Consider the following 20,572-nt stretch of genomic DNA (forward strand, 5'->3'; position numbering starts at 1 on the left):
AAGGAATTATATTTCATAACCTGAGGCAAAGCTGGCCACTTATAATTGCAAATAAATAAACAGTATATCTGATGTACAATGAAAGAATCTCCAGTTCTTAAAATGCAAGTACTCATCAAGTTGCCAGCCACTGTTCTGTACCATTCTGTATCACCCTAAAACTATTTGTCTATATGCTTTCATTCTCCTGGATAATTTTATTCCTCCCCTTTGCTGCAGGTCTAAGGATACGGCTGTTCAACTTTTCCCTGAAGCTTCTCACCTGCCTTCTTTACATCGTTCGTGTTCTGCTTGATGACCCACAGCGGATAGGATGGTGAGAGGGGACCATTTCTTGGGATTTTGATTCCTTTTGCCTTTATGTCATCCTGGATTGTTTGTGGGTTGATGCAGAATTACCCTGACATTTGAGAAGTCCCTAGGGTGGCCAACACCAGTTTGGAAAATTCCTGGAGATTTGGAGGGTGGGGACTGGGGAGGGCATATTGAGAACTCAGCAGGGTATAATACTGTAAAGTCCACCATCCAAAACAACTGTTTCCTCCAGGGGAACTGATCCCTATAGTCTGGAGATAAATGGAAATTCCAGGAGATACCTAGGACCCTGTAGGCTAGCAATCCTAGAAGTGCCTGAAGACCACAGAGTATTACCGCTGGGCCTAGCTCAACCAGATATACTGCTACAATCTCCTGGGATGTCCCATATGGGTTGCTATCATTCCTATTGCATGATGATCAAAGCAGGATGAAATATTGGGATATCTCCCTAGTGTTTTTTTATTTAAAAGAGAATCTGTGAGGGAGCCAGCGTAGGTCAGGGCCATGAGATGAAGGAAAGAAGTGGTTTAACCATTCCTTGTACTGTTTTCCTAATCAGAAACAGCCCCTGGCATACACATGCATACACTTGCTAGCACTGGAAGAGAAAAAATGATTAATAATCCCTTATTGCTTTTACCTTCCGGTGATAACAGCTTGTGGGGGGGGGGTATCAGTTTGAATTGGTGGAGCCAGGAAGGGAAGGGGACAGTACACAGGCACCCCTCCCCCATGGGCAAATAATACCCCTGGGTGGGGTCCCAGCCCAGCAAATGGCAGGTAAGAGGCTGAAGCCTCACATTGCACAGTTCTGATCCAAACAAGACCCCTGTGGTTCTTGGGAACCTAGCTCCATGTAGCTGTGGTGTATCTAAGGAGTCAGTCACAGCAAAACATATCATCTAGTTTTGCCCCTAATTTCCTTGTTTTCACTGTATATGTTTTGCTTCAAAAGGCTTTGTTTTTCTTTCTCCTTCAGCTGGGAATGTGAAAAGCACAACTACACAAACTTCAACCAGTCCTCAACAGAAATCAACTGGTAAGCAACTCTCGGCTTGTCAAGCGGTGATTTTGTGGCTTGGTCTAAGTTAGATGCAAATCAAGAGAACTGAGAGGCAAAAGAGTTGATATACTACGCTCCGGTTGCAAGAGGTGTGTTCCGCATTGAAATATTTCCCTTTGAAAGAAATAGACCTCCATGCATCAGGAAAATAACATGTCAGGGAAAAGGTTAGGCAGATGCTTTCTCTCTGATATATTTAGTTTTTCAGTATGCAAGGAGGTTATTTGTAAGGGACTGTTGAAGATTTGCAGTTCTCTCCTGCTAATGGTGTGACATAGAGCCAAGCTACAAGTGATGAATTACACTTGCCTGGCAAGTGAACAGACTCACGTGTATTCCTCCCTGTTCACTTGCCATTCACTTGCACTCCAATGTAGCTTGGCTCTGAGAAAAGCTTTGTCCCTGGGAAGTGGCATATCACTGCTTCCCATTGGAAGAGGCTTTTTTGTTTTCATGGGAAGGAGCGTGCCTGCTGTCCTAGGCAGCCACTGTCTGGGCTCTCAGGCAAAGCTTTTTCCCAACATCTGAGATCCTTTATGTAGAAATGCCAGGGATTGAACTGGGGGATTCCCTGCATGCAAAATATGTGCTTTATCCACTGAGTTTTGGCCATATGAATATGTCAAGCTGCTCCAAACTGAGTTAGACCATTGATCCAGCTTGCTAAGTATTGTCTACTCTGACTGGCAGCTGCTTTTCAGCATCTCAAGTAGGAAAGGTTCTTCCCCAGCATTCCCTAACTGGATACGTCAGAGACTGAATGAACAACTTTTTGAATCACAGTCCTTCTCTTATATTTAGCATAAAATGGTCTCCCTGTTACTGTGCAGTAACACCTCCCCCATGTATCTTAATTTTTGGCTCGTGTTAAATATTTTTGTTCTCAGGTAGCATTAGAACCATTGCCAACTGAGAGGGGGAAACTGCAAATTCTAATAAGAGAGATATTAGAATGCATAGCAAGCTGAAGTGATTTTGCAAATAGCTCATCATCCATGCAGAAATGCACTCTAATAATTTGCTTAACAGAACTCCTAGGCCAGAAAGCATGTTCTCTGCAGCTTGTTTGGGCATGGAAGGGTTCAGAAGGGATGACAGATTCACCTCTTCAGAGGTTGACAGTATTTATAAACATGTCTGGTGTATGGAAACACAGACCTTTCAACCCAGAATTTTTGTCTCTAATTTTTTTTTATGTGGTATAATACAGGACTGCTTTTGGATATTTGGAAAATATTTATTATTCATATTTAACAAAAAGGAAGAATTTGATTTTAGTCCTCAATATATAATTGATAGTTGGCAAGAAACAGCAATTTATATTTGACTGTATTGGAGAAATGACATGCAGAAGTATTTAGCATTAAAGACATGACATGCAGTAGAAAACAATAAACATGAAATGTTATTAGTGAATTTGACACCTGCCCAAAACCATATAAACAAGAGATTCTAGCATGTCGAAAGCAACCAAATTCTGAATTTTGTATTTAAAATTTCACATTTAAAGTTCGGTTTTTAAAATTTAAAAATTTTCATTCAAAGTCTGACAAATCTTCAATTGTTGGATCTTTGAACTTGTATTATAATCCTTAGGTCTATCTCAATTAGTGCACATCAATAAAATAAATAATTCAAATCTAGAGAGCTCACTCGGTGTGGCATTTAAAATGACAAACTAGTGTTAGGGCAACTCGAGGGATGGGTTTTAATACCACTTTAGCAGTAGCCAAGTTCCTCTCCCAATCGGTTAAGGAAAAAACTTGTTAAATTTTTAATACTATACAGATTATATATTAAAAGACTTTTCCTATTTTAACACTAATTCTAGTGTGGCACTGCTCAGAGCCGAACAGGCTGTATGAGCAGTATCATTAAAGTTAGGGCAACTCACACTCAAATCCCCTGCCTGCCAAGAAGTTCCTTGGGTGCCCTTATGCCAGTCTGTCAGATGCAAAAGTGTACCTGTGGCCCGCTGACCTCAGACCCCTGGGCTACCCAGACTTTAGAGCCAGGCTGGGTTCCGTGGACCCGTATTTATCAGTGAACTGATGGAGAGTCCCAGGCAAGAAATGAAAACAAAGCTTTATTGACATCACTTATATATCCTAGGCTAGCCTCATTCACATTCCACGCTCCCTCTAAGGTTAGGTTGGCCAGATCTATTTGCGTACAACAGATGCTTGAGCAAGAGAGCTGCATTGATGATGGCTAGTAGAACTCTGCCTTGGCATGTCTTCACCCCCTCCTTTGTAAGGCTGATGACATCATTTTATCTCCGGCCTTTCTCTGCTGTTTTTTCACCTCTTTTTCGCGCTTCCTCCTCCCCCTCCAAAATGTGGTTGTATCCAGTTTTTACTCAGTATGGATGTTTCATGTTGACATCTTTGGTTGCCCTTTGCTAGGCTCCTCTGCCCTGTTTCAGGGTTGCTTCCTGTTATCTCATAGTGCTAGCAGGGGGGAGGGGTTGACCACTCAGAGAGGTTCAAGCACATCGCGTCTGTCATGCTGAAGTGGATCACGCTGTTCTCAGGCCAGAGTGTTGCATCCTTAATCTCTGGCCTACTTATACTTTTCACACATTCTTGCAAGCGTTCCCTATTTGTAAACAGAACTCGTGAAATTTTGGGCTAAAGTTTGCTGAATACACAGGGACAGTTTGCAGGTTAGTCCTGCAGACTCAGAAGCAGATATGTAAGCATTTAAAGAATCATAATCTATTAGCAACCTGTGTTAGACCACAAATCTATATTCCATGTCTCACAAGTCACATTCTTCCAGTCTAACTTAGTGTGCTAGGTGGAGCACAAAAATGTTCCCAAGCCACACAGAAACCAGTAACAGTAGTGCTGTGAACCAGCAAATAGGAGCTGGGTACTAGGAAAGAATTAAGATGTGAAAAGGGGAGATTTAGGGACAAACTACACATTACCTATGACACAACCGTGACCCAGTTATGTCATTTTTGCAGACAGACATGGCATTAGGGAACTAAGCACGCTGAGGCCCAATTCAGCTAAACTGGCCCCCAATGTGCTTGGGAAAGCAAGTCCCATGACATCATTTCTGTCTGTGAAAAGGAGGACATGGCCAGGTCAGGCAAACTCCAACCCAACCTGTGGTGCAGTTTGGCCCTTAAATCAGTAAGGTTTTGGGGAACTGAGGTGTTACAGGAGGCTAACAGGGTTTACTAGATCTGGTGTGAAACTTGGGCTGCTTTCACACATGTTGGCTAATGCACCTTCAGTGCACTTTAGTGATTGCAAGCGGATTTTCACAAGGTAAATCTAGTTGCAAACGATCACTAATATGCATTGAAAGTGCAGCCTGCCTGAAAAACTGTTTTCCTTGGGTGTGTACTGCTTGATATTTAGCATCCGATAACTCTTCTTGATTAAGTGTTATTTGGGTATCTCAGTTGCGTATTGCTTTCTAAATAATCTTTAGTTTCAGGTAGGTGGCTGTCTTGGTCAGTAGTAGAAGAACAAGATATGGGTCTAGTAGCACCTTAAAGACCAACTAGATCTCTAGGGTATGTTCTTTCAAGAGTCAAAGCTCCCTTTGGATTCTCGAAAGTTCATACCCTGGAAATCTAGTTGGTCTTTAAGGTGCTACTGTTTTTGCTCTAAATAAACTTTGTTCTTGTTTACTTTTTAAAAGCAAACCATCCTTTTCATGTCAGTTTACTTCATTATCCCTCATATCAATCCAGGTTTACATGGGTTTATTCTCAAATCCAGATTATATCCCTTTAAAACATTTTCTTTATAATTCCCGCTGGGAACCCCAGTGCAGCGGGGTAGGTGAGATATCGACAGGAAAAGTCCTTTTGTGTGGTGTCTGGCACCACACTGGTGACAGTGTGCGTGGGATAGAATTCTGGAAGATTTAAGGGAATTCCTGAGGTAAAATTTACTTTTTGCTGGCAAGTAAAGTGGCAAGAGAGGTTTCTGAGGACAAAGTTTGCATAATTAACTGTAGCTGAATCAGGGCCAATAATGTTTGCATGCCAACTGTCTTGAATTCCTTTCTCCCAATTGGTCATCTGTGTTTCAGATCAAATGTGACATTTCCAAATTAGCAGCGTAATCCTAAACAGAGCTACTCTCTTCTAAGTCCATTAAAGTCAATGGGCTTTGAAGGGTGTAACTCTGCATAGGATTCTGCTACAAGTGTGTTGTGTTTTACACTGTTTTTTTCCAGGGCCCCTATCTTATGGGTGGATCGCAACAAACCATTGTGGGCAATTCAGGTAAGTGAATGAAGACCAGTGGAATGAAAAGTTAAGATGTGCCCATTAAGACGAATTCCACAAATGAATGCAGTTACGACAAGTTTGCAGTGTAATTGTTTTGGAAATACTATATTCCAAGCAACAAGATTTTGCTATTCTTTAAACTTTAAGAATCAGAGATGTGGACTCTTAGAAATACGAGAGGACTGTGCTTTCCTGAAGGACTTACAGCTTACATGACTATAATGTCTTCCGGAGTCTGATAATGGGTTGAATCCTGTAAATCCATTCCAGTAATGGCTCTTGAGAACTTCTTGCATCCGTGGAAGGAAAGCCTCACTATTAGCAGATAGATCTTTGAGATCCAGCTCAGCGTCTTTCTGCTTTCTTTTAAATTATTTTTATTAGGTTTTCTCAGCCCTGATCCTGAGGTTGTTTATCTAGTCATTCATGTTTGTAAAGACTGCCATCTGTACATAAGGCACTTCACTATTACAGACTGAGGGCTTGTCGGGTATGGCTGGATGGGGGAACAATCTATAAATACCTCCCCAAATCTCCCCCTCCAAATTCTGCATGTTCTCAGAGACTGGATAAGGAGACCTAGTGTGGTGTAGTGGCTAGAGTGATGCACTAGGATCCAGGCAACCTGGGTTCGATTCCCTGCTCTGCCACAGAAGATTACTGGGTGGCCTTGGGCCAGTCACACACACTCAGCCTAACCTACTTCACAAGGCTTGTTGTGAGGAAAAAATGGAGGGGAGAATGAAGTAAGCAGCTTTGAGTCCCCATTGGGAAGAAAGGTGGGTTATAAATGAAGTAAAATAAATAATTTTGCCTTCCACTTTTCCCTTTAACTGTCAACAGTGCCTCTTGAAGCATGCTTAGTCTCATCAGATTATGCGGGGGGGGGGGGACTTTTCCATTGGTTTATCTACAAAATCATTATTTTGCATGTCAAATCTGTCCTGGTTTTGCTGCTTTCATAATCATAATGGGGACACAGACTCTTTCTTATTAGAAGTATTGTTATTGTTGTTAATCTTATCGATAAGGATGATCATTTTGCTGCTGCAAAAACAGTCTTCTGACACCTTAAAGGCTAACCATTTTTATTGCAACATAAACTTTCATCAGCCAGAGCCAACCTCATGATGCTGACAAAGTGTATCATTGGTTGGTAGGCACTGAGATCTAGGACATGATTCTCCACCTCAAACATCCGACAAAATAGGCCCTGGTCCACAAATGTGTATGCTGCAATATAATGTGCCACAAACCTTCCGCTTTTGTTATTTTTTGCTGCAGCAGATTAGTATGGCTGTTCTTCTGAAATTAACTACTAGGGCAGAATTACGTGCTCTCCAGTGTTGTATAGAGGCCCCGTGAATGTGTAACACCTTTCTTTTAATACGAAAGATCACTTCTCTGAACGCCCACACACAGGCTCACGCATGAGCCTATTATTACAGGTTGCTGAAGGCTGTACTCCACCTGGTGTTCTCTTACTCTGAAAGAGCTGATCCTACACCCTGATGTAAAAGCAAAGAAAGTGTACTTTTAAGTTATAGATATACAAGAGAACAGACGTTATTGTCCTGTAATATGTCAATGCACTCAGCGCCTTTTGGGTACCAAGGATGCTCTGATTGGTTGGAATGGTGAATGCGCACTTATATATTCCTTGGAGGGGGGCACTAAAATTTTCAGGACTCTAATTTGGGAGGATGTAGTGCCCATGTATTTATACATAACATGGATGCTTTTGAATGTGTTATTGCACTTTTGAGCTGAAAAATTCCCGTTTCACTTTGCGTGAAGCAAAATAGTGACTCTTTTACTATTCTGCTGTATTGTCTTTCCTTGCCATGGTTTTTTCCTTATTTTTCAACATTTGTGTGTGTGTGTCAATGAACCGGCATTCTACATAGCAAAGACCTGCATTTTTTATATATAAATGCTCATATGTAAAAACTTTTCAAAGTGCATACAGGAACAAATTAAGCCCAAACACTAACAGTGAAAAAGCAGAGAACCCAAAGCAATAAAATGTATGTAAAAAGAAGAGGAATCAGGAAACGGTTGCTCACTGCTCATCCATAATACACTCAAACAAACTGCTTCCGATGGTGCTCCACTATTGTGAGGCAATAGGTTCATGATGATGAAGAACATGCACTCGGGTAGAGTCGATGGCTAAATGGCTAAACTACATGTTATGATTTTTAACTTATCATGAATGATTCCTCTGATAATGCACTTCCAATCCTCTTTATAGATCATTTGGAACGGATTTTGTTTTGTGCAGAACAAAAAATCCACCTCAAACGATTGATAAAGTGCATTGAAAGTGCATTATCCAACGTGTGCAGAATCAACCCATGTCTTGGTTCCTCCAAACTGACTGAGACAGTCAGATGTCAGGGGCAAGGGGACTCATTTCTCAAGTGTATGGCATTCCAATTTGGATCAGGACTGCAGTGCAGAGAGAGAAGGGTGCATCGAGCCTTCTCTCCCACGGGATTGTCCTAAACTGAGATGGCTCCGCACTTGTTTGCACTGGTGGGAGTCTGCATAGGTAGCCCGTAGGTACATACTTGACTGGGGCCCATTCCCTTTTCAGAATGCACAAAATAGCAAAGCACAGTGACTGAGAGAACATGTGACCCTGCAAAGTTCCCAGTTCAGATCTCAGCCACAAACTGGCTCCATCTCCAATGAAGGGGATAACAACACTGGCCTACTTTATATGGCTTTTCGGAGGATTCCTACAATAATACCTGTGAAGCACTTTGAACACTGAAAGTGCTATGCAATGCTAAATTTTATTAGGCAGTATTTCAATAATATATGTGAAATACAATACACTTACTGATCCAGAGGAGTTAGCCGTGTTAGTCTGTAGTAGCAAAAATAGAAAAGAGTCCAGTAGCACCTTTAAGACTAACCAACTTTACTGTAGCATAAGCTTTCGAGAATCACAGTTCTATGGTTATTGTGGGTTTTCCGGGCTGTATTGCCGTGGTCTTGGCATTGTAGTTCCTGACGTTTCGCCAGCAGCTGTGGCTGGCATCTTCAGAGGTGTAGCACCAAAAGACAGAGATCTCTCAGTGTCACAGCTGCTGGCAAAACGTCAGGAACTACAATGCCAAGACCACGGCAATACAGCCCGGAAAACCCACAACAACCATCGTTCTCCGGCCGTGAAAGCCTTCGACAATAAATCACAGTTCTCTTCTTCAGATGCATCTGAAGAAGAGAACTGTGATTCTTGAAAGCTTATGCTACAGTAAAGTTGGTTGGTCTTAAAGGTGCTACTGGACTCTTTTCTATTTTTAATGCACTTACTGAATCTTTGCTTCTTTTTCTCAGAAGAAATATGAGCAGATCTTTTCACCACAACTTGATTAAAATTTGAGCCCAGATATCAGTGCATCCAGATGTACATAATTTTAGAAGTGAGCCTGCCATGGAAGCATCCTCATTATGTTTGGGTCAGATGTACAATCTTCTCTCCCAATTAAGTGCAAGTGAAACTTTGGAGTGGGGGGGGGGGGTTAGCGGGAACTGCATTGTGCAGCACTGATTGGCAAGAAATGAGTGACATCGTTAACTCACTTTCTCCTTACTCCTCAAGACAGTATTTCAATATGTAAAAAGATGTTTTCACTTTTATAAAAGCGGCTAGGCTTTTATATGTGCAAAAAATGGAAAAGTACAGTATTGCTGTCAGTGGATGTCTGGATTGTGAAAATGATGGGGTTAGTGGAGATGGCTAAACTTACAGCTCTGATCAGAGATAAAACATGGTCTATCATTATGGTCAATTGGAAACCTCTTATTCACTTTCTGTGTGAGACGAGAAAAATGAACTGATGATTTGTGAATTTGATTTCTAAGAAGATAAATTGGAGAAAATAAATAGAGGGGGCAATATTGAAAAGGTAACATTTGGAGCACAGGTATAATGTTTGAAAAGATCTGATAGGTGTTGTAGAGAAAAATGGAAAATGAAATATGTATTATTTTTCTTTGTTGTTTTGTCTTTAATTGTTCTTTTCTTTTTCTCTTGCTTCCTTTTTATTTCTTTCTCTTTTATTTGCCCTTTTTATTGGGCTTTTAATCTTATCAATAAAATAAAAAGTATCTTTAAAAAGACAGTATTTTAATATGTAAAAAAATGTTTTCACTTTTATAAAAAGGAGAGGGGGGAATCTACACCGAATGAAATAAATATACACATGCGCTTTAAGAATTAAACATGAAGAATGGCAGGAGGGGTAAAGCAGATGACTGAACTAGAGATGAATTCGTTGGCCAATGTGTTTGTGAGATGGATTGCTAAAACAGGAAGAAAGTGAAGATATGGGAGAAGAAGTCATCTAGTGGGTTGTGATTTAGAGGGCAGATCCTGCACACAAGATGCCAAGTTGCCCAGTTCTTGAATGAGGCCACTGCGGAAGCTGGCCATCTTTACCAAAACTCCTCTGTTTCTTTTTCTCCTTCCAGGTCAGCGTAGCAATCATTAGCTTTCTTGAGACCATGCTCCTAATCTATCTCAGCTATAAGGTAAGAAGGTTTTATAGGAAAGTTGGCCTTCCAATGCAAGAATAAAGAATGTATTCTAGTGTTGCCAACCTCCAGGTGAGGCCTGGAGATCTCCCAGAATTACAACTGATCTCCAGGTGACAGAGATCAGTTCCCTGGGAGAAAATGGTTTCTTTGGAAGGTAGACTCCATGGCACTATTCTCTGCTGAGGTCCCTCCCCAAACCACATCCTCCCCCAACATCTCCAGGAATTTTCCAGCCAGAGTTGGCAACCTTGGCATTCACACATGTGTAGCTGTCACTCCATGATTCCAGCATTAAGCAATTAAAATGTTTTTGGTGAAAAGGCCATCCGAATTCTAACACCAGCAACAAACCTTTCGTGTCACTTGACCATGTCCAAGAAGATGAATTTTTTCCATAGAGGTGATTCATACATTCAGCTGCAAGATGCTGATTCCCTGTCCAGACATTCTTCCCTGTGCATAAGAAGGGGACAAGTTGTCATCATGCTGCTCACCCTTCTCCCTTTTATGCATGCAACCTCTTTTGGGACCATAGCTCTGGGACATGCTCAGGCATGTCTGGTTAAAAGATCTCGGTGAGCAGCTCTTTCCGTACTTGACACCTTCGTGAGATGCTGTGAATTACCGTAGCAATACCGAGCTAGAGAAACTAATTGTCTGACTAGGCAGCCTTATATGTCCTTTCAGGGAGCAGGAGCCATGGCTGAGTGAATTATTTTATTATGTATTGAGATTCACAGCTCTTTATTATATTAAAATCTTTATTGGAGACTGGAAGCAGACAGACTGAAGACTCAGGCTCAACAGTAACCAATTTATACTTGTAGAAACCACTCCCACTTTTACACCAACCAATAAAATGTAAGCAGCTAGAATCCTTCGTTTGCATGAATCATATACAAGTATCTACTTTTGAGTACAGCGACTGGACCACAAGGCAACAGTTCTGATTGGCTGTGCTGGCACCCAAACACCAATAGCTTTGTAGGCCTCAGGAGCCTTCGTTCTACTCAAGCAATACATAACAGCACACATCTTTTGCGTGCAGATTGCTCCCAGATTAGAATCTCTAGTTAAAGAATTTAACTAGAGACTTTGCCAACTTCACATTGTCAAAGTCCTACTCTGCTTCATGTGCTGGCAAGCTGCTGCTGCCAGAGTAGATAGTATTGGGCTAGATGGATCAATGTTCTGACTTGTGTATACGGTAACTTCCTGTGTTCGCACAAACTGGCTGGAATAGCTGCTCAAAAGCCCACGTGGGTAGCTGAGAGGTGTGAAATTAGTACCCCTCTTTCTGAGATACTATTCGTGTAATTTTCACCAATATGCTTAGACACATAGGTGTCACCAGTAGAGATGGGCATGAACCAGAAAAAAACCGAACTGTGCAGTTTGTGGTTCGTCCCATGAACCTGCCCGTTTGGTTCGTGAAAATGTCACATCCAGGTCAGCAAATCATCACTTCCGGGCCAGCAGAAGGCCATTTTTGGGTCAGCAGAAGGTCTACAGGAAGTCCATCCCCTGTTGCCTAGGAAACTGATTGATTGGCGCCAGACTGTCTGCAGTGATGAACCAAAAAACGAACCAAATGAACCAGCCTAAAGTTTGTGGCGGTTCATCAGAAATGGGCTCTGACATACCGCCGGTTCACGAACCAGCTCAGTTCGTCACGAACTTTGGTTTGTATTTCAGTTCATGCCCCTCTCTAGTCACCAGTGGTTAATAGTACCACCACTCCATGTGCACCCCTTGGGCATCTGCATAGGGATTTAAAGGCCAACAAGATTTCTAGAATATAAATTTTTGAGAACTAGCTGATGAAAGGAGCTTGACTCTCAAAATCTTATACCCTGGAAATCTTGCTGGTCTTTAAGGTGCTACTGGACTCGACTCTTGCTCTTCTACTGCAGACCCAGCATAGCTACCCACCTGAAACTATCTGCAGTGGGCTTGTGTGATAAGACACTACCTGATCATATGAGCATATGGGAACAAGCCCTAACATGATTCTGTTTTTTCCCCAGGGCAACATTTGGGAGCAGATTTTTCGGGTTTCCTTTATTCTTGAAATGATCAACACTGTGCCCTTCATTATCACGGTAAGTGTGCCATTGAGATTGCTAAAGAAAACAACTGTATCTTAGTGTAAAGCTGATGGTGGATGCAATTCCCATTGAGATTTTCCTATACATTTCATTGAAGAATATACATAGTCTTCAAGGGGCACAGTTACTGGCACTTCATACTGGCAAAGCAATCATTGGGGGAGAGAGCCAGAGCGATGACATAGCTCACCTAGGCACAGAATGTTGGAGAGTTATCAGCAAACATTAAAAAGACAAAATGTGACCTCATGTATGAATAATAATATTTAGTATTTATCAAGTGCCTGGGGTCATAGAAAGTATTGTCATGCAGAATCAAAAATCATGGAAAAACAGGAGTGTGGAAGAGGCAGTCTATTTATTGAATCCATTTTTATCCTGCCCTTCCCCCAAGGAACTCAGGGCAGTATATCTCATTCTCTCCACCTCCATTTTATCCTAAAAACCACCCTATGAGGTAAGTTAGGCCAAAAGCCAACACAAGATGTGCCTTTATACAATGTGGGGGAAATGATACTGGCCTACCCTACAGGGCGATTGCAACTATTATACCAAAATGATGCATGGAAAGTGTTGTTAACAGTGGGAATGTCATTTGAATAATAAATGTTAGTTCTGGTTAATTATACATCATAGGTGTAAGCCACTGATTGCACAATTAATCGCTATGTATATTTTAGGGTTTGAGTAGTAATGTATGCATGTTTTTATTCTTCAGATGAAGCAGGAACATTGTTCTGAATAAACATGCATGTAACTGGGACTTGTTCTTCTAGATATTTTGGCCTCCTCTGCGGAATTTGTTCATTCCGGTTTTCCTGAATTGCTGGCTGGCAAAGTATGCCTTGGAAAACATGATTGTGAGTAACCAACAAATCACTCTCATCATCCACTAAAAAGATAGAAATATCCAGTTGTTCTGTTTGGGCAGACTGGACTATGGGGTTGATGTGGGGAAAGGGGGCAGGGAATGATGGAAAGTAGGTTGTTCTACTCAGGGCTTTTTTCTGGGAAAAGAGGTGGTGGAACTCAGTGAGTTGCCAGCACAGGGGGCAACTCCTGGCAGGAGGTAGTGCCCCTGGTACCACATGCGTATGAGCAAAGTGCGTGCATGCTCCCAGGACTGCACAATGGCATCACTTTGGGCCAGCTGGAACAAGGAGGGAGTTTTTAAAAGTTTAAATCACCCTCGGTGGAACTGGTCACATGGCTATGGCCCCACCCACCACAGAGGGGAGTTTGCACGGCAATCTAAACTCCTCTCTGTCTGGAGATCAGGGGGCGGGGCCACCAGCCATGTGACCATTTTCAATAGGTGCCGGAACTCCGTTCCACCGCGTTCCAGCGAAAAAAAAGCCCTGGTTCTACTTATTTCCAGGGCCCAGGCGGTTTTAAAGGGCCCACCAAACTGGACCCAGGACCTGGCATAACCCACCCTGCTTTTTGCAAATTCTGGATAAAAGGAGTCATGCTCGCTTTTTATCCCATTGACTCTTCCATGGGACAACAGACACTCACAAGATTCGCACACTCCCAGGATTCTGGAGCAGCTCCAAACGGAGTTTCTTTCTTTCTTTCTAGAACGACCTTCACCGAGCCATCCAAAGAACGCAATCAGCCATGTTCAATCAGGTGCTGATTTTGATTTGCACCCTCTTGTGTCTTGTTTTCACTGGGTAAGCTTGAATTTTACATTTATTTCATATTTATTTTAAACATCGACTTTGCATGCATGCCTTCTTGGAGAATGTATTTCATATCAGGATGGCCTCAGGGAAGGGAGACTACCTTATGGCCATGAGTCCAAAGCCAGCTGCCACATTTTAAGGATTTCCTCATGCCTATCTGCTGGCATTCCTGTGCCCACCGCTGCAATAGAATGCAGCTTGCAGTAACTAGGCAGATGGTAGGTAGACGGATGCTTTTCTGGAGGAGTACAGCTGCTGATAAAAACAAAAGCATTAAAAACATTTCAAAATCTATATTCCAGCTAATCTCTAGCGTGTAGCATGCTGCATTGGAGAACTGATTTAGATGGGCAAGAAAGGCTCATACTACAGACATTTGGAATGCAGGTTTTCTTTGTATGCTTCTTCCCTGCTACCAGAATGGAAAAGGCATCTCTGCACATAAATGACTAGCATGTCAAGGAAAAGGTAAGCTACAGAACATTTTTCTTGACATGCCAGTTTTTTAGGAGTGCACACAGGACTGCCAAGTCCCCCAGTGGGGGCAGGGCATTCCCTCTTCCCAGCCTCTGCCCTCTCTGCCACTTACCTGGTCAGTGGGGGGGGGGAAGACCTATGGAATGGGCCTGGGAGACAACCCTCCCCCCCGGCCCCCGGCCAGCACACAGTAGGTGGGCTCCCATGGAGTGCAATGACTTCACTTTTGATCATCAAGGTAAGTGTCAGGTTACCCCACCCTCTCACTAGGAGGGTAAGGGGACCTAGCAACCCTCTGTGGATACCTGAGTCCTCTCCTGCACTAGGGAAGTAGCATGGTCATAAGAAGATTTTTTGGAGGCGTAGACCCATCCACGGTGGTTGATGAGGGCGACTAGAGAGTTCAAAAGGTGCAGACATATCCTGATCTGAACCACATTTACTTGAAAGCAAAGTCGGTGTTTTGACAGGTTATTTCTAGAGACGGGAGGCCTCCTGACACCGTAATGATGGCTTGGGTTCATAATTAATCCGTTAAAAACAGATTAGGTATATGTCAGCTGGATGCCCAAATTCATCATGAAAACGAATTTGTTAGAAATCAACCCGGCTCTAGACCGCGTGATGATTCCCCGATAGCTTCAGTGAGAACATTTTGGGCTCTGTGAATGGTGGGACATGCCCAGCGCTGGGTGCGATGATGATGTCACTTGCGGAAGTGATGTCATTGCACCGCTGGGAGTGTACCCGCTGCTCACTGGGCCAGGAGGTTCCTTGCCTTCCAGACCGATTCCCCGGGGCCTTTTCCTTCTGCCAGCCAGGTGAGTGGTGGTGGGGGGTAGAGGCTGGGAGCAGGGGATCCCCCACTCCCACCAGGTGACTGGCAGCCCTAGGGGGAAGAAAGGTCTCACAAGCACACGTGGAGGCAGGAACAGTTTTGTCAGTCCCTTCTTTCCACCCAATGCACTTTTGCAGGTAGAAGAGGGCTGTGGGAGGTGTGCTGTTCATCGTAGTGTCAGAGACATGTGTCCAACCCAACCCACCTCATGTTTAACTCATGTGTAATCAGACTCTTGGTTACAGCTGTCTTCATTCAAAGAGGATGTCCTGTCTGGAGTTATCCCATCTTTAATTTCACACTAATGAGGAGAAAGAGTGTAACTTGGCCAAGGCTACCAAGTCAGCTTCACATGTGAGATGGTAAACAGGAATATAAAACACTTCATCAAGTACACTGACTTGATGGCCAACGCTCTGTCAAGTACTCTGTCAAGTATACTGACTTGAGAGCAATGACATCTTGTGTGTGATAGATAGAAGTGAGGTGGTTATGGGATAAGCCTACAAATGCCTCCCTGAGTTCTTTGGGAGGAGCCTGTTTGAAAGGCCCTCAGAGAATACCAAGCCAACTACATTGAAAGCTGTTCAGCAGACCGGCCATCACCACCTTAAAACAGGACACTCAATAAAAAATAAAACTTCCCGTTCACAGCTAAAATTAATCTCCTGTATTCTTAAAATAAGGATTACTACATTTAGTTGCCAAACAAGCAGTGGGAGACTATGGGTGACCTGGGAAGCAGCTGTCGGTGATATCAGCCCTGTCTAGGAATTACTGAGGACTCTGTGGTAACACCATAGAGTTTCCAGTATTTCCTAGAGAGGGGTGACACCCATTTCTCGTCTGGAAGTGATGTCCCACTACCACCTCAACAGCCATTTCTATTTTTTTTTTTTTGCTGCTGCTCCCTGTATTTTTCCATCTCTTCTTGTACAGCTCCCATTAAACATAATAGGCAGTTGTCCTCCATCTTCTGTCTATAGTCATCTTGAAAGCTGGCATTTTATTATCTTAGGTCCTCTTTCCCCCCAAAGCAGATGTTTCAGCTTTGCTTTTAGCTGTCCTCATTTTGCATGGCGTCAATGCCTCCAGCTTTGACCTTGGTTCTTCTATGTATGTCTCTCCAAGGCCCAGTTAAATCCAATTCTTGCTCCACTCAGGAGATATTTCTATTAACTGAGATGACTCTGAAAACAGGACCTCTTCCAGCAGTGACTCATGTGGAAATGAGAAGCTGGGAGCTTTAAAAGCGGTTCCTCTTGAACTATGCTAATGCAGTCTGCAGCAGCCTTGGTGGCCTACCTATTGAAAAGCCCGGAATCATCTGAGGGCCCTTTAGTAGGCTCAAATGTATTGTTAGCCTTGTTGATCACAGAGTTGGAAAGAATCAAAGAACCCCTTAGTGCAAGCAGGCATTTAACTATTCACCTACCCACGTTGATCAAACCCTCCTCATTTTCCCGGAAGGCTCTTGCATATATAAGTTTTATGGCCTCTGAGTTGTGTGTGTGTGTCTAGAACCATATATCATCATCATGACCCTGAACATATGTAGGCAGAGGGCATGGCCAGCATGCATATTTATCTAGATTCTGTATAACCATGCAGGCTGGACATGCCTCCTGCTTGCACATGGTCACCCCAAAGTTAGCACATCATCCAAATACATACACTCCTCTCAAGACCATTTCAAAAGCAAAGTACCAAATGATGGGGACAGAGTCTATGTGCATACAGTTTGTATTTGCATAGGGCAAAGCCTCAGAAGTTTTCATAATTTGCAAGTGGGGTTCCACATTTATTTATTTGTGCATTTCTTTCATGTCCATTTGAAAAAGCTCAACATGTTTATGAGATTAAAAACATGATTTCAAAGCTCTAAAATCAAGAGGTTAGAGAACAGCAGAGGGGAAAGCAGCAAGGGGAAACAAGTGCTGAAAAAATGGGAGCACAGAAACTACAAAACAGAATGCCTGGTCAAATACAAATATTACAGTTTAACTTGTTAAGTTCACCACTGTGGTGCGGCACATTCCATAACCAAGGAACCACCACAGAAAAGATCATGTTTCTGTTTAGTCCCCCACCCCTGTTCAGTGCCTCTTTCTGTCGCAGCAGCACGCAACAACACCATTTTATCAAAGGCTCTTGAAGGATACAACGATCATTGTGTTACATTTGCGTTCTGACCTTTCTCCCAGAAGCTCATAGTGGAGTACCTGGTTCTCCCCTCCCATTTTAATCTCATAAAAACACTGTAAAGTAGGTTAGGTATCATGACTGAGCACCAAGGCTAAGGGTCAAGCTACACGCACTTGTGTGACCTGAGTTAGGTCAAGGTCCCCTGATAACAACATATGTCATCCCAAACAGCTATTTTGGCTCCAGAACACGCACGCGCACGCGCACATGTGTGCACGCGCGCGCACACACACACACACACGATGTCTGTCTGTAAAAGGAACACAGTCAGGTTTGGGAAATCTCAAAAAAAAAACACCTCATATCAGAGATAAACGTCTAGTTTGGTCCTTAGTGGGGATTTAAGCCACTAGATCTTTAATCCATTACAGAATCCTGGGGTTTGCATGTGAGTATATTTGTTGTTTCTTCCTCCTTTTTGTCCAGGACCTGTGGCATCCAGCACCTGGAAAGGGCTGGTGAAAATCTCTCTCTCTTCAAGTCTTTTTATTTCTGCATTGTCACCTTCTCCACTGTGGGCTATGGCGATGTCACCCCCAAGATCTGGCCCTCTCAACTACTAGTCGTGATCATGATTTGCGTGGCCCTGGTTGTGTTACCCTTACAGGTAAGGCCGAAGCCTCTGTTTGGATGAGCCATCACTAAAGTCCTCTTTAACTTGCTCTGTTTCTGGTACTTGGAGTGTTTTGATACTCCTGCCTTGCAGGAGTTTGCATGGTATGTAATCCTCTTGATACTCGCGGTCACCATTTTGTATGAACAGGGCAGCGTGTCTGTTTTCCAAGTTCAGTAGCTGTAGCATGAATTTGCACATACTGATATTACAAAATATGAGCATCACCATATTCCCACAAAATGGAGACTGCATGTATCAGGAGAGTGTCTTTCAGTATGCAAGGTGGCATCACCAACAATATGATGACTGAAAAGATTCAAGACATGTTGGCATAATTAAGGCTATCCCACATGCCTCAACAGAAGCAATACACTTCATGCAACACTTAGCAGAACAATGTGTGAAACTCAGCAGAACAATGGCACTGTGACCAAAGTTTAAAAGAGGAGAAGACATCAGCCATAAGTAACACAAAGTGAATAAGCTGAAGGGCCCACAGTTACAGATTATCAGCTGACAGGCTCCACGATATCCTTGGCTGCTCAGTTGACTGCATGACCTTTTGGAGCAGGCAAGAGTTCTCAAACCAGTTGCCTAGGGATGTGCCAGTTTTTCCACTTGGCTGAGAAGCTGTCACAAAATTGTTGAACTGCATCTGTTTGATGCCTTGAGCTAAAAAAAAAACAAAGCAGCTGTCCACTTCCATTCTCCCTCCCAATTCTCTTTGGGCTTTCTTGGCCAGAGTTCTCCAGTGGTGTCATTTCTAAAAGAAAAAAGGTGTGTGAAGTTGTGTGTGTTGGACCTAGAAGCCATGCTATATGGCCAGGAAATATTTTTAATAGTAAATCTGTGTGGAATGTGTTATGGTTACTCAATGCTGAGTGTTGTATCTTGAACACCATGACAGACCAGCTTTATATACAATAATTATTCACCTCTTACGTGGGTTCAGCCTACATTTCTAGTCTGCCTCAGAAGCCACCAATTTGCTACAAGAGTCCTGAAGGGCCAAGACTGAAGAACACACAAAGCAGAAAGCTGTCCCCCAGAGGCTGGTTGTGCACGTTACAACACTGAACTCAGAGCCAAGCTGCAAGTGACGCCTGACACAGGTTGGACACTAGTCAGCTTCCCTCAAGTTTTGATAGGAAATGTAGGCATCCTGGTCTTGCAACTGTAATGGAGAGCCAAGCTGTAAAACCAGGATGCCTACATTTCCCATCAAAACTTGAGGGAAGCTGACAAGTGTCCAACCTGTGTAAGGCTCTCAGAAAGCAGCTTCCAAGCTTCGTTTCTGGTGTCCCTGGCTAAAATTCAGCTTATGCACTATCCTTTAACTATCATTTGGATTCCATTCTGATGAGAAAGATGTATTGATCCCACTTTATCCTAAGAATTCAGAGTGACATACATGGTTTTCTTGCCCCTCTTTATCCTCATAATAATCCTGTGATGTAGTTTAGGCTGAGAGAGAGATTGTCTCACCCCCTGAGTTTCTTGGCTGTGTAGAGATTTGAACCACATTCACTTCAGTCTATATACCACACAAACAGCGCAATTCTAAGCAAGTCTCCTCTGAATCGTACTCGGGCCCATTTAGTGGGGCTTATTTCCAGGAAAGAGTTCTTAGGATGATTATACTATAAGTCTCTCACATACTCTCCTGTTAAGTAGTGAGAAGTAAGGGGAGACCTGGCATTTCTGATCCCCCTGGAACTGAAGCCCATGTAAAAATAATATGAATGAATCCATACTGTGGATTTTAACAGATGTCAAAAGGATTTTGAAATGTTTAAACAAATGAATTATAATATTTTAATAATATTTTAATATTAATGCTATTACTATTTTCTTTCCAAAAGTTCCAAGTAATTTACATTATCTCAGAAAAAACAACAACAAAGATCCATTGGTCAACTTAAAGATTAATAAATTTATTGTGACCTGAGCTTTCATGGGGTGGAATAAAACCATTCAGTCAGATGCATTAAGTGTTTATGTTGCACAAATGGCTAGTAGATATACTTGATGGGAACACAGAGAAGGAAAACTCCCCAATCTTTACCATTTTAAAAATTATCAGTAATCCAACAGCTCTGTGAAGTAGGCTATTTTTGTTAGAATTTCCTAAATGGTTATTTCAGCAGCCATTACAACTCTGTAAGGTAGACCAGTTTTATTATTCCTCTATTCCCAGATAAGGGCTGAGACTAGGGCTGAATCCACAGTTACCGGCACAGCGTTAAGCAGGCAGAGTGAGAGCGTCTTTCTAGCGCGTTTTATAATGTCATCGTGCCATGATGCCACTCTCATAGCGCAATGACGTCATAAAATGCGCCAGAAAGATGCTCTCAGTCCAACTGCTTAGCACTGTGCCGGTAAGTGTGGATTCAGCCAAAGATATGATGAGCTTGCTTAAGGGCAACGAGTGAGTTGGTAGATGAACTGAG

At 42.7% G+C, this 20,572-nt stretch overlaps 1 protein-coding gene across 2 annotated transcripts in view; it reads left to right on the plus strand.

Annotated features, from left to right (window-relative positions):
- Window positions 1-20,572, plus strand: part of KCNT1 (potassium sodium-activated channel subfamily T member 1) — a 184,646-nt gene that overhangs the window by 111,629 nt on the left and 52,445 nt on the right. The window contains exons 4-12 of one of the 2 annotated variants that reach the window (XM_054998022.1): window positions 220-316; window positions 1,298-1,357; window positions 5,585-5,633; window positions 10,125-10,184; window positions 12,218-12,292; window positions 13,075-13,158; window positions 13,880-13,974; window positions 16,044-16,052; window positions 17,933-18,113. In XM_054998022.1, the coding sequence (XP_054853997.1) occupies window positions 220-316; window positions 1,298-1,357; window positions 5,585-5,633; window positions 10,125-10,184; window positions 12,218-12,292; window positions 13,075-13,158; window positions 13,880-13,974; window positions 16,044-16,052; window positions 17,933-18,113 (710 nt within the window). The remainder of the gene's footprint in view (window positions 1-219; window positions 317-1,297; window positions 1,358-5,584; window positions 5,634-10,124; window positions 10,185-12,217; window positions 12,293-13,074; window positions 13,159-13,879; window positions 13,975-16,043; window positions 16,053-17,932; window positions 18,114-20,572) is intronic. The other variant, XM_054998023.1, reaches the window with a different exon arrangement.

Source organism: Eublepharis macularius, chromosome 14 (assembly GCF_028583425.1).
Source record: "Eublepharis macularius isolate TG4126 chromosome 14, MPM_Emac_v1.0, whole genome shotgun sequence".
Taxonomy (NCBI): domain Eukaryota; kingdom Metazoa; phylum Chordata; class Lepidosauria; order Squamata; family Eublepharidae; genus Eublepharis; species Eublepharis macularius.